Source organism: Wyeomyia smithii, chromosome 3 (assembly GCF_029784165.1).
Source record: "Wyeomyia smithii strain HCP4-BCI-WySm-NY-G18 chromosome 3, ASM2978416v1, whole genome shotgun sequence".
Classification (NCBI taxonomy): Eukaryota; Metazoa; Arthropoda; class Insecta; order Diptera; family Culicidae; genus Wyeomyia; species Wyeomyia smithii.
In genome coordinates this window covers 50,796,953-50,812,019 of record NC_073696.1, presented here as the reverse complement: position 1 = coordinate 50,812,019, position 15,067 = coordinate 50,796,953, and the positions used below count along the sequence as shown (strand labels likewise).

Below are 15,067 nucleotides of genomic sequence, written 5' to 3'. Positions count from 1 at the left end.
AACATACACTAATCGCTAATAAATACCAACAGCTTCCCCAGAAGATGTCACTGATCAGTGACGAAACGTCGGCCAGTAAAAAACCAGATCGTTCTACTTATTCAAAACTGCTTAGCTGAAAATATAGCCAACCATCGTACAATTCCCAACAGTCGAACTCTCATACAACAATCATGGCTTCAAAAGAAGGCGGTTTCTATCGGTACACAGATAATTTCAGTTTTGTAGTCTCGTGCATAAACCTGTTTAATTTTATGATGTTAAATAATGATTTATTCACTAGTTGCTCACATTTTAACAGATATCTTAGGCTTTCGGATATACAGATTATTTTCTCGGTATTTTTCTACATACGCGAAGTAATCAAAGTGTCAGTATCGAAGCAAAACATTGAAGTTTTCGAATTCAACTTTTAATAGTGATTTGACTAACGTTATTCTTCGTGCTTTGTACCCTTCATCCTCTACTCGTTTGAAACGTAAACAACGGATAAGAAAACTCGGCTCTTCTTTTCATGCTTTTACCTCTAATATACACTGCTCACCATAAGTTTGGTATTGCTCCACTGGGTATTGCAACACCCAATTTGAATATTGCGCCCCCCAAACAAGTTTAGCATCATCTGAAATTGGCAGATATCTCGTATTTCAAATGATCTAGAGGGCTACTGTCTTCAGCCAACTTGTTCAGAAAGTAAAAAGCACCATTATGATGAGTAGTGTAGTACGAAATCGCATGTAGAGCTAGCGTGCACGCAATTCTTCGTATTTTGACCTCAACTTAGCTCGTGATTCAGCTTTTCTAGAAACTAGCGGTCTTCAGCAAACTTGTTCGAAAGACTAAGGGCTTTTGATTGACGAACAGATGAATGCAGTATTCTGTTATGTATCAACCTCCAGGAAAGTTTGAGGTTTTGGTTGCAGTTTAGGTACAGTTTTGGTTACAGTTCAGTGCGAAATGCTACCGCTATGTAGTGCTAGTGTGCACGCAATTCATCGAATTTTCACCTTAACCTACTCCGCGATTCGTCCTGGAAAGTTGCGGTTCTCGGCTAGTGGCAGTGAAAATTTTTCTTTAAGAATATGTATCGTATTTCCACCGCAACTGTTTCCATGCTAAGAAATTTAAGTTTTTCAAAGTATTGTAAGAATTTGTTTGTATCTTCAGAGACAAAAACCTTTATAAAACGCCTTGATTTTTTTTAAAAACCCCAATTGCTGGTTTGTTGAATACTGCAACTTACTAAGTAGTAGGAATTTCAAGATAAATTTAGTTCATAGCTCTCAGAACTAAACATATAACCCAAAAGCGCCAAAATCTGACGGACAACTTTGCTATGGGCCGCAACTTTCGAAGTAGGTAGACAATACTCAAAACTTGTTGTTCACAAGCATCACGTTGTGGTAGCTTTCCGAACTAAGATTATAGCCAACCAAACGCCCTCAACCTTCTCAACAAGTTTCCTGAAGACTGCGGCTTTCTAAGCGGTTGAATTCACGAGAAGAATTAACAATACCAAACTGTACACTAACAAGAAGCCTTTGTCCTTTTAAACGAGTTTGCTGAAGATGACAACTTTTTGAGTAGTTCAATTCAAGAGAAAAATGGCTGAGTTTCGAATCGAAATTTGCACCAACTAAAAGCTCTTGATCCCATGAGCAACTTTGCTGAAGATTGCTGAAGATATCTAAGTGGTGGGATTCGCCAAATGAATTGGGTTCCATCGCTTTAAAGCTTTATAGCATCAGAAAGCTTCAGGCAAAGTTGGACTGTGCGGAACCACATCAATATTGTGTCAATTTAGAACATTTTTTTGTACTGTTTTGGAACCAGTACAACGGATGTGCGTTGTTCATAACGCATTTGGTGATCTAGTGAAAGTTTAATGTATTGGACGACACAAAATCATAACACTTTTGAAGTATTAGGCGGTGCTAGTATTGTCATGACGATTTGTACTGGTATTTGTAATATTTTTAAGAATGCTGTTATCGTTAAAGCAGTGCAAGCAGTAATCAATACTGATGATCTTGGTACGGACTAGGTTAATGCAAATATGAACTGATCGATTCTCTATCATGATCCAGTCATTCAAAAAACTCATCATCGAATCAGCAAACAATTAAAAAGACATTGGGTTTGTTCAAAACATTTAGCATTTAACGACGACTCTGGTTTTATTCATATGCATTCGGTTCCACGTTACTGGCACCAGCGTCAGTGAATTCTGTTGCAACAAGGCTCACTATTGGGTGTTTCCTTTGCTGACGGTGATTAGGGATGCACGAGCTTTCGATACGCACCGACTTGCGCAAACAATCAGCGATTTTTTAAGCGGCTTAAAACTGTTCGTTTGCCCAAAACCGAAGTCTACCTAAACACCACGATTTTCTATGTATTATACATATTATGATTTCGATCTCTGTCAATGTATTCATTGTGCAACCGAACTGTTGCGTTATCCTTTTGAAACATTGGTTGTCCAAAGCCAGAGCATTTAATGTGCGTTTTGAGAGGACACATCGGTTGATGTGAGCTTGAACTTTTGCGTGTTAAGACAGGCAAAACTTCGTCAATTTTAAATAGCCAGAACTTAACGAAAAATGAATCAATTTGATGAAACCGGTTTCATTTTACTGGAAAACTATTCTGACTTCAGAGTATTTCTTGAGAACTTGACGTGACCAATGGACACCGGAAATATTCCGGATTTTAGGAGTGTTTTTAATAGTTTCCTCTGTGGTTTGTTCTAAAGAGTTACAAATAAAACTCGACTCGACTTACAATAGAAAAGTAAGATAGAAATCAATGTAACGAGTTTCGGCAATGCAAAATAATACAGCTCGGTCGTTTTGACGTTGACAGTTGGCTTAACGATGTGTGCCTTGTTCACAGGCGAAAAAACATCGCTCAACGTCCCATGGCTTCTTATTATAATGAACTTAGGTCCTTGTTTTCGAGTCGTTCTCAAAGCATGCAATCGCTCGAAAATAGCTTGGTGTGTAACTCCTAATACCGGAGCAAGCTGTTCCTGCGTAGTACAGGCTGTAAAGCGACAAAACCAATCACGGCATTTTGCTTCACTCGAAGCATCATTTCCGTAAACGTTTTTCAACCATCGATGCGCGTCAACCGCCGATTTATATTTATTAAAAAGAAACATTTTCCGTAAATAATGATTAGGGGCCATCCACATACCACGTGGACAGCTTTGGGGGGGGGGGCTAATGTCCACGGTCGATACATTTTTTTAGAATTTATATGGACAGATGTCCACGGAAGGGGAGGGGGAGGTCAAAAACGTTAAAAATTTGTCCACGTGGTATGTGGATGGCCCCTTATTTAGTTCAAAACATGATATTTTCACACAGCAATTGGATCATCGCACGGGAATGACAAATGTGCTGAGTTGAATTATAAATTATGATGAGTCGTGCTTCCCTGAATTATGAAAATTTTCTAATTTAGTTTCTGAAATACCTCCAAAACGCATTCTAGCATCTTAAGGTCCTGGACATTTTACCAAAAGTAGTGTTACCCCTTTCCGAATGAGCCCACATGATTGTGTAGGTAGAAGGTGACCCAAATAAAACCTTCTCTATCTCTCTTTGAAAGTGAAATTCATTGTTTTATCACTCGCAACGGTAATGTCAACATCGCAGCTGCTGCAGAAAACAAATAACCGAAGTAAAGAAGTGTATTTATATAGGAGTTATTTAGATTATAACAAAATAACAAAAAAATCGACCTTTTTTTTCAATTTTCCATTTAGTTTCGACTTTACGTTTTTTATTTCAGACTGATGCAAAATTTCCGAATTTTTTGCATCTGATATGCTCGATTATAATTCAATTTCTACTTATAGCAGTGGCTTGAAAATTTCCTAAAGCGCCCTGATTAGGTATTAAAAGTTTTCAATGGTGTGTGTCAACCTACCAAAATTCTTTATTGCTTCTTAGTAATATTATTCTTTGTGTTTATATAAATTATATAATTTTCATACAAGCTCAATAAGAATTTGTTACTGCGATCAGGATTGTTCTCCTCTGTAATGAAAAAAGCATAATGAATTTTCACCACTCACTTCTTACCCACCATGAGCGCTGCGTATAGCACTTTTTTGCACCAAACTTCTTCATTCTGGTTTGTGCTCTGTTTCTGTCGCTCGCAGCAAAATAATACACTTGCTGCTTACACCACAGCTGAGCGAAACAAGAGTGGTGAATCACTCTAATGAAAATACATAGACCTACACTGCGGTGATCACTTGTATCTCAAGCAGACAACGCAATCGATTTTCCTACCTAGATGCTCCCCTTATTAGATTTATGGTTAAGAGACGCACAGTAAAAGCACTGCAGAGTTGTGTAGTTATTGAGCGTTATGTCCTTTCGTGTGAGAAAGATCACACCAGTTTATCATCTCTCTGGAGAGATATCCTGAATTCCACCGCGGTATTTTTCTGCAAGCTTCTTAGATACACACGATTCGCTGCTCTCTCAAAGCATGTGTGACGCTTCGCCTATTTCTCCTCATGGTGAACTGCGAATTATTTGCTCAACACAGATTTTCCGTAGTTCACTGCCACAACTGCAGAGATAGTCTTAGTTTCAAATAGTATCCCCAATGACGTCATTGACTTCAGCTCATTTATTATAACCAAACGGCAAGTGGAAACTGTAATTAATAGAATGTGTTCTTCGTTTGCTCCTTAGCCCGATGGTATTCCTTGCTAAAAATGTAAAGCTGAATTTATACGCCCGCTAAGACTGTTGTTTAACTTTCCCTACCAGTTGGAAATTGTCGGTAATGTTTCCTTTGCACAAAAAGGTAACAAACGCGATGTTTTAAATAACAGAGGCATAACATCTCTTTGCGCTTGTTCGAAAGTATCTGAGATAATCATTCATGATACTTCTTCACCAGCTGTAAGTAGGACAGGCAAACCTGTTTTTGTGCGACATTATTTTGGAAAGATTTTTTTTTGTGCGAATTTTATTGTACGGCATACGAAAAAGGACCACATCCGACAAAATTTCCAGCCATTTAGTTTTTTCGATCCTTGGAATGAATTTCAACGCATTACATAAGTGTTGCGTTAAAAAATTACTATTCGAGCCAGTTTTACGATGGGAAAGTCACGTATTGCTAGCCTACGAAGGATAGCGGTTAGAAAGATTAATATGTTTAAAAAAGTTACGTTTATTAATCAGATGTTTTGAAATTGTTCTCATAGGTATTTTAAATCAGAATCATCAACTATCAAGTTTTTTTAATTGAGATTTTTTTTATGCGGTCCCTATAACTACACCGCATAGAAAAAGTTTTTTTTAATAATGTTGTAGTAACATTGTTTTGTAGCTACACGTGAAGATTCAGAAGATTTTTTTTATGAAATTTATTTTGTGCGGTCCCTATCCCTCGCACAAAAACAGGATTGACTATACATCTCGATAGATTAACGCGGTTTCGATCTAAAACGCTCTACTGCTACCAATCTGTTCAATTTACCGCTACGAAAGCAGCATTTGATCGCGTCGACCATAAAATCCTGCTTGCTAAGATGGGAATGCTAGGAGCAGCTTCTGCTATCGTACAATGATTAAGGTCCTTTTTAGTAAATAGAACGTTGTACGTTAGGATTGGATAACAGCAATCTGCATTTTTCACGATTTAATCGGGTGTTCCGCAAGGCATTGATTTGGGACCACTGCTTTTTGCGTCGTATATAAATGACGCATCGTTAGTACTACAGGTCGGACTCGATTATTCTGAAACTCCATTATCTGGGGACTCGATTATCCGGAAACTCGATTATCCGGGATTCGATTATTCGAAATTTTAGACTCGATTATCCCGAATTTTACTTTTTTGATATTTGGTTTTAAATTTAACTTCGAAATTCTACCTTTATCATCCCTTCTGGCATATTTGTTACCATTTATGTCACTTCCAGCATGTTTGGGATAGTGCTGGGACCATCCGGATTAAAATATCCGGATATTCGACCTCGGATATCCGATAAATATCCAAAATCCGGATCAATCGGATATCCGGATGTTATCCGACAGAATATCCGGATTTTCGGATAGTCGGATATCCGAATATCCGGATTTTGTATCCGAACATAGGTTAATGAGAATTAGGTGAATAATTACTTACGAGGGGATGGAATATTGTTAAAGAAGCCATTTTGCGCGTTACGTTTTATTTAAACGGGCTTCAAAAGACAGAAAAAAAATTGCGCATATCCGGAGAGTATATATCCGGATATCCGAATATCCGACTATTCGATTATCCGTAACCGGATATCCGGTCATCCGAATAGTATTCGTTCATCCATCCGTGATCCGAGCTTCGGATAACCGGTTCACGAATATATTCGGTTGAAAGTCACTAGTTTGGGACATGTTCGAATTAAGTGAAAATTATTAATTTTCAATTTATTTTTCTTTTGCTTCTCAAGATTTTACCAGGAGATTGCCGCATGTTGTTTTCGCGTACGATGATAGGCTGTTAGAGATTATACGGAATATCGCAGACTGTGAAGAGCTCCAGCATCGAGTCGACATTTTCCACGACTGGTGTTTTAACAACTTACTGATAGTTAGTATCCAGAAATGTTGTGTGATCTCATTCAATAGAAAAAAAGATCCGATACTGTACAGCTATAGAATGTTTGGTCAAATTTTGACTAGAGTTAATCAGGTTCGAAATTTGGGCGTCACACTGGATGCAGCGCTGTCGTTTAAACCACATTATAATGAAATTATATTGAAAGCCAATCGGCAACTTGGATTCATCTTCAAGATGGCGTCGAAGTTTTGTGACCCACTGTGTTGTATTACTCTCTGGTACGATCTGTTCTTAAAACTAATTCTGTAGTGTGGTGTCCTTAGAACACAAACTGGATTGCAAGAATAGAATCCATAAATTTGTGCACTATGTCTTACGCTTTCTTCCGTGGCAAGATCCGCAACAGTTACCGGCGTATCCTGATCGCTGCAAAGACGCTTTGAAGCACAGACTGTTTTTATTTTCAAAATTTTGTTGGTGAAACTGATGCCTCGAGAATTTTGCAGTAGCTAAATGTGTATGCTCAGAAAAAGCCATTAAGACAAAGGAACTTTCTTTCTCTGCTACGTCGCAATGTCAGCCAGCTTCAACGATGTAGCAGCACTATTTGATTTCAACATGTCAAAAACAATGTTCAGGCGACTCCCCCGTCGACGACAACCCTAAGCGTTATGTGAAGTTCTGTGTTTGTTAATATTTGTATTAGCCTCAAGACATTTCATCATAAAAACCACCAATGTGTCAGATGACTTTAACAATGAACAATAAACAATAAACAAAGTTGATGACGATGATGACATTCACCAAAATAAGCCTAGAAAGACTACCGTTTCCAAAATAGAGTTGAACTGTACGACTATGAGAGCTATTTTAGCAATAACTCAAGTACCTCAACACACTAAAAAAATCGCAAATTTTGAATCTATGAGCGCTCTTTCATTCCAAGTATTTTATGTATTTTCCCCAAATCTCAAAAAAAATTCATGTAATTTTAATTTTTCAAATATAGATAGGTTATTTCCAATTTTAAAAACTTTTCTTATTTTATATAAAATACAAGTTAAAAGTGTTGTATCGGTAGTCAAACTTCAAAAACTAGCTGATTCTAATCATTTCAGTCTTGTCATTTTGTTTTTTAATTTCCCGCACAGGTTCAAACTTCAATGTCATTATGCGCCTAATTTATTCCAGTGTATTCCTTCTGACATATTCTTATCACTCTCTTACAAATTTTCATAGTTAAATTCATGTACAGTAAGAGACGCTAAAGTTCCACTTTTTTCAATTGAAAGCTTGAAAAAAACACGTTTACTTTTTTGAAGGTGTACTTTCACTAACTTTCACCTAAATGGAGTTTATTCAAAATTTCTTATAATTAACGTATTTAGCGCCCCTTTTTATTGTAATTTGATTAACAGAGCTACAACACCTTTTGCTGAGAACATAAAATAATAAATTTTAATTGTTCAAAAAATCTTTCTGTGCGGGATAAGAAGTGGTAGTTTTAGTGAATTGAACCTTTGAACTTTTTTTCTGAAATTGCTAAGAATATTTTGAGCAACCTACATTTACTCTTCACAAGCTATGGTTTTTGTAAGCTGATAAAGTTTAAGCATATTTTAAAATTAACACTCCAATCCAAAATTCATATTCCTAAGCCAAGCGATGTATGAGACTCTTAATCAGTTCCTTATCGATTGACATGTCGACTGAAATATGAACAAAATGCAATCTTGAATGAAGCGAGTCTCTAATTCTTCAAAGGAAAAGCAAGATTTGTTGTCAGGGTAGATTGAAACGTAATATAGTAATTTTGCCTCACTATAAAAACATGTACGTTCAACCGGCCCCGTACACGCAAAATTTTTCCTTATTACCTTAGAAGCAATAGCGCAAAATTGCCTTTTAGGTAACAAACCTATTACTTAAAAGGCAATAAAATTCTTCTCCAGTCATGTAACAACACATACTCTCATATATTTAGCACGTGTTACGGGAGTACGACTATCTAATAATGGTTGTTTCAACCACATGCAAGATTTTTTCTGTCAAAAACTGCTCCCTTTCCACCTCAAGTAAAAAAAAAATCACACACCGTCACATATGTTACATGTTACAAGTTTCTTCAATCTCCAATTCATCCGGTGAGCGTGTATTAGTTCGCTCGTTGTATGCATACGGAGTAGAGGAAGAATATGACAAGAGCTGCCAAGCAGCATTTTCCCCGTCATAGAGTATGCAAACGTTGATGATTTCAAAGACTTGAAATGCGTCTTTAAATGACATAACGATCTGTAAACTGCGTTAGAGAAAAATAAAAACATTCGCTTTCTTGCAAGCTATCCAAAACACATACTCATTGGTTCATGGAAAATCATTTGCACCTGTTTGAATATACAAAACTCGTGCCCATCCAGAACAATATTCGCAACTTCGGCAACTCTGTTCAGACAGTATAACATATTTTCATTTCATGTAAACACTGGGGGACGAAACGAAAGTGTTTCTAATTAGACATTTGAGGTTGACGGGTGAGTTTCTCATTATGTGTGGATGAAGGGAGCAAAATGAATCTGATCGTTGCATCAATACAAGTGCAGCGAGTGAAGTCTTGCTAACACATGCAGTGCGGTGCTTGGCTGTATGTTCTCCTGCAGAAACACATACAAGCGTGTGGCCGTCATAATTTTTTTTACTTTTCGGCCATTACTATTTGTGTATAATGCGCAGTCATAAGACACAATAAGTAATAAAAAATTGCCCTAAAGTAATAAAATGTTCCCCGTTTGCGTTGGGTGTATGAATAATCTGTGCAAAACTTAGAAAAAGAAAAAAAAATTCACTGTTGACGGTTGTGTTCGCTATGAATCAGCTTCGGTATTATTTTTAATTTAATTGTAAAAAAATATTTACGGCTTCTAACAGCAACCGGGTTGAACAAATTCCAGTAGGCCAATTAAAATTCGTTTCTCCTTTCCTGCACGCGATGCCACAAAGTCTCTACAAGAAGGCACAGCTCCCGTAGCATCAGGTTACACTCGCACTAGCAGCAGCACTTGCCCATCGTTTGAAATTGCAACCCAACTGAATCGGGAACAGTTTATGGAGCGTGAAATATGGCTAAATGCCATCGCTCACGGCGGCTCGGGCTCGTAAATTTTGCACCCCCGCCTTGGTCTTTGATGGTGGGAACTTTTCTCGCTCCAGCTGCGGACACGGAAGACCGAACCCCGCGAACACACGACTTATTTACCTTCACAATCGGCAAGTTCACCTGGCCTACACTGTAACGTCTTGCGGTGTGTAAGTCGTGTGCCTGCCACTCTGTTAGTGGGCAATCGCCGAGTGTACGATTGTTGATTTTTCGTATGTAAATCAGCATCACTTTGCAGTCGGAATCGACGCTCGAATCAGTATGAATCGGAAATGACAATAAATTATTTAGCAACCGACGTCGATTCAGAAATAGCCCAGCCTTCGGGGTTGGGATTCGTGCTGTTGGTTTCTTAGCATGCGACGGCGAAAGGCAAAGGGCAACATCAAATGGAAAGCGTCGAGAATAAATTCCGTGTCCTACCACAAAAGTGAGGTTTAACCTGCAACCGAAAATAGAACGAGCGATGAAAGGTTGAAGTACTAATTGGTTCTATTCAGTTTACCTCCAAAATCAATGGAAACTACTTTGTTGTGGACTGTGTTTAGTAGCAAGACAAGGGAAACCTTGCTGTGCTACTTTCGGTTAAAATACCACGCGTTCCTTCATTATACCCAAAATTAGCTGAGAAAACTCAATCAGCCCAATAATAGTACAAATACACAAACAACACATTTGTCAAAAGTGAATCGATATGCGAACATGTTTTTACATAACTCCGTTTCGGAACGAAACGTAATCCTTTCCTTAGTGGGAAAGGCAAAACAAACTTATATTGCCAGCTGTTGTCGGCCTCGGCAAGAGTTTACACTCAGAACGCAATAGCCAGCTGAAAGCATTCCATTGTATTATTTCCGGTTATTTTCTAGGGATGGTAAAAGCGTTAATCGAATGAAAGCAAACGCAGCCGTAATCGGCTGCGCTAGTGCTTCCGAAAAGCTTTTAGTGGACGCGCTACTTGGTGTACATCACAACCAGGATCGGCTGTGGACGGAACAATATTTTTCCAAGGCAAATAAAAACGGACAATTTCCGGAGCCATCAATCATTCCTGACTAGCGTCGTAATTTTATCTGTTTCAGTTTTATGGACCATGATGATGAACATTTACAACTATTCTTTTCATTCACACTATTTCTTCCGTTAGAATATAATCGCTATAATGCAGGTTCATTCGATGGTACTGCGAGGGGAAGAAATTATTCCACCAACTATCGCAATTTTTTTTCAAAAGTTTCCACTTTCATTTGTTCGGAAGAATTTCAGGTAACTAAATTGTCCATTCATTCATTAAACTTATTTTGGAAAAAATCTAACATGACTGATTTTTTAAAAAATCACTTCTTGTTTTTAGGACAAACTTCTGAGTGTAGGATCTCGAATTCAATTTTTTTCAATATTAGACTTTTCTCTATTCCTCCTCATTATTCAGATATATCGATTCATAAAACTTCAGCCCTTCTCAAATGTTAGAACAGATAAATTTTCGAAAAAAATAAGCAAAGTTGCTGAAGTTTTTTGTTGAAAGATTAAAATATTGGCTCCTACATATGAAAACACAGTTCAATGATTCATAGCTCTACAAATTAATAAGTACTTCACCAAAGTCTCGCTTTAAGAAATTAGAAATCACTGCCCCAGAACGACAGCTTGAAAAGAGGAAAAACATATCCGGTAAACATACTGCAATCAGTTACCTAATCAAACATTGATCAGCCATTTATTACTGGTGAACTCTAGTCGACTCGAAGCACGAGCAACACAACGAAAATGTGGAAAACGAAAAAAAACCCTACTACCAGGAACTACTAGTGAATCACGCAATCAGTGCCTATCCTGCAGTATCTAACCACCACCGGCACCCATCAAAGGAACCACCAGCAGCAAGTAAACATGATGACAGCGCGTAATATTTGTACCATGTCATCGCTACCAGACGGTGACATGTATGGCGCATCCGGCAGTCAATTCATTCTATTTCGTGTTCATTTTTCGATACATTACGTTACATTGTAAAAACTTTTACAACCACACCCAGTCCGGGGTAAAAAAAATGACAACATAAAGCGTACATTTCGTTCCATTAGTTCTTAGCCAATCGCACTAAAAAAATGCAATACATCAACTCGCCTTTCATTGAGAATAAATGAGAAATATACCCATTGCCATTATGTAATGAATTTTTAACCATAGCTAGTGAAATGACTACCCGTTAACAGCAGCAATAACGGACAAAACGGATCCTGTGCCGTTCGAACACACCCGCCACCCAAGGCAACATCCATCTGTCATATTGACGCGTTAGGATAGCCATCGTGCATTGTACTAATTACAGCTTGTTTGTGTCATTTTCCGTTGTGTGTCCACCGTTAATGCCGTCAGTTTTCTGTTGTTGTTTTTGTTTTTCGTTTTTTTTTTCCTTCACCAAAGCTGACCAAATTGCATGACTCCCAACCATAAACGGGCAACGGATCTGATCGGTTCACCCCCATTAACATTTTTCTTCACAGATTTCGACTCACGCTACTTCTGGAATTGGACCGACTTCCAGTCCTATCTGGACTTCATGCTAGTCGTGTGGGTCGTGGGAGCGGCCGTCACCTATCTGATGCTGTCGTTGACCTGGTTCATGGAAACGATCGGATTCTTTGCCGTCTTCACCGAGGCTATGCTGGGTAGGAGTGATTAAGTGATTGACGTTGATTGAGTTCTTACCGGTAGTTTTTCTGTTTTAGGTGCACCGCAGTTTCTGCGGAACTATAAAAATAAGTCTACGCACGGTATGAGTATCTGCATGGTGATCATGTGGACCGCCGGTGATATGTTCAAGACTGGTTACTTTATCTTTAGGCACGCGCCCATGCAGTTCTGGATCTGCGGAACTCTGCAGGTTAGTGGAAGAGCTGCCACACTTTTTTTTAAATGTCATAAATACACGAGTGTAAATTCACAACAAAAAACGAACAACCATTTTAATCCAGCATTTTTGATCTGGCTGGGACTTTGCACATGTGTTCCTATGGGCTTAAGATGTCATTCTGTGCTATTAATTTTCTTTTGAATCATGACCAATTTGTGAACAGGGCCTCTGTAAAAATGAAAATATTTATTACAAATATTTGTTTGCAAAGATGTAGTTAGTAGTTTAGTCTTGTCAAAGGACAAAATTGCTGTCACCAATCACCATGATCAGATAACTGTCAATGTTAGACTAACCTTTTGTAGTTTTTATGAAAAAAAAAATTTTAAATATGAGCTTTTTGAGATAATTAATAATTTTTTTAGTTTTTTGTGAAAAAATGTTCTTCAGCGTTTATCTTTTTCGGAAAGACAAAATTATTATCTGAAACTTTGCCGAAGAAGGCATAAATCTCTTCAAAAAATGAGTCGTGATTTTCAATGAAATACTAATAGCACAAAATGATACCTTCAGCTTATAGGAACAGCTGTGTCAAACGACAATTAAAGAAACTATTGAAATCGGACAATTTTCCATGGATTTGCTCATAACAATCTCTCTAACCGTGAATAAGTGTCAAGTTTTTATCGAATTAAAAATACAGAGTAATTGATTCCTTTTTGGTAGATCAGTAGCTCATGGAGAACCATGAATAGAAAAAAAAACTCTTCTACGCATATGCCTTAACGTTAATCTACTCAAAGTTATCCAACAATTAAGTTGCTTAAACACTCTTCCTTAAATTGACTTTCACTTTAAATGTTTGCCATTTAGTGGTTAAACCTAAAAGTTAAATAACCCTGAGTAGATTAACGTTAGAACATATGCGTAGAACTGTTTTTTTTTTTTCATCATATGTGTTTCTCTACCAGCACCTAAAATGCTTCTAAGAGGAACCCAATCACCCTGTATAGAATATGTAATAATGAAATAAAATAGATGGGAAACGAACGAAACTCGCAATTGCTCGTCGAGTTCGTCGCTTCAGCGTTATGTTTACGAGAAAACTCATTAAAGTTTCTAGAAAAACGTTGGTGGCTAGAGACATCAACATTCACAGGAATTATTAAAAAACTACAAAAAAAAAAGTTCTAAATTACACTGTTAACACAAGTTTTGCTCCAGGACTCAATTGTTTGCCGGCTTCATCGCTCCTATGTTTGTTTCCGGAAAAAAGCTCTTTTAAGTCTTTGAAAACTCATCGCATTTACGACTTGGCTAGAAGCATTAAAACTCACAGAACGATTGAAAAGCTATCCTTACTTTACGTTGTATGTCCAGCTTCTTTTGTCTTTAGAAGCCGTTCTCTAGCCACCTCGTACACCAGCAGAACGTGCATCTTCTTCCACCACGTACTTCCACCGAGTGCGAGGCCAACCACGGAGTCGACGGCCTCTTTCTGGTTCTCTATTAAATATCGGTTGGTGGCTCTCTCATCAGGCATTCTGGCCACATGTCTAGCCCGCAGAAACCTGCCGCACAGTATTACCTCTACTATATCAGCATGTTTGTATACCTGGTACTACTCGTGATTCATGCATCTGAACAACGGAAATCCCACGCTCCCTGTCAGCTACCGATTGTTCCGTTCCGTATTTCTAATTTCGTTGTTCGTGGTTATAAAAAGTTTCGTTATGCTACCTTACAACACGCAAAAGTTCAAGTCTTGTACAATCACTGTACTTCACGATTCACACAAATTGTATAAAAAGGATAACGCAGCAGTTGTGCTGCGAATACAATGACATAGATTGAAATCAGAATATGTACCATATATCGACACTTTATTTCTCACATCGAGTGTATTAGTGACTGCTACTCATGGAGCAGTGCAAGTAGCGAACAACAACTTGTGAACTAACTAGATTTATATAGCTATAATACTCGATCGATTTATCTCGATGGATTTGGTCATTTAAAAGTACCATTGAATGATTTGCAAAAAATAACGAAACAAAATTCTGTACACAACATTTTGTAATCAACGCTAGCTTTACCGAAAACCCTCCATTCCACAAAGCCACGAAAACAATAACAATATCGCACGCTAGCCTGCGGTCTCGATCAACTAGATTAGTTGAGAGAATTCGTTATCGATATTGTTTTCGGCACATTTTGCGTGTTTTAGGATAGGTACAACGATTTACCGTGCCCCAGTGCTGAGTCTAGAAAATTTCCAGCTCGAAAAGATCCTCGACTCGATCGGGAATCGAATCCGATATCACAACTGTGTGGGAGAACTAGCCGACCGACATCGCTAACCACAGAACCTCGGGGACCACAACGCCACAAAGCCACGAAAGCGTATCTGATTTTTTTATGGCAACACTTGTAAATTGTGAATATTTATTGTTTGTCATCCTGTGCACAGGATTTTT

The 15,067-nt window shown here is 38.0% G+C and overlaps 1 protein-coding gene across 4 annotated transcripts in view; it reads left to right on the top strand.

Moving 5' to 3' along the window:
- LOC129727576 (solute carrier family 66 member 2) overlaps positions 1–15,067 on the top strand; it is a 79,463-nt gene that overhangs the window by 50,661 nt on the left and 13,735 nt on the right. For all 4 annotated transcript variants that reach the window (XM_055685542.1, XM_055685539.1, XM_055685538.1 and 1 more), the window contains 2 exons: positions 12,241–12,405; positions 12,466–12,620. In XM_055685542.1, the coding sequence (XP_055541517.1) occupies positions 12,241–12,405; positions 12,466–12,620 (320 nt within the window). The remainder of the gene's footprint in view (positions 1–12,240; positions 12,406–12,465; positions 12,621–15,067) is intronic.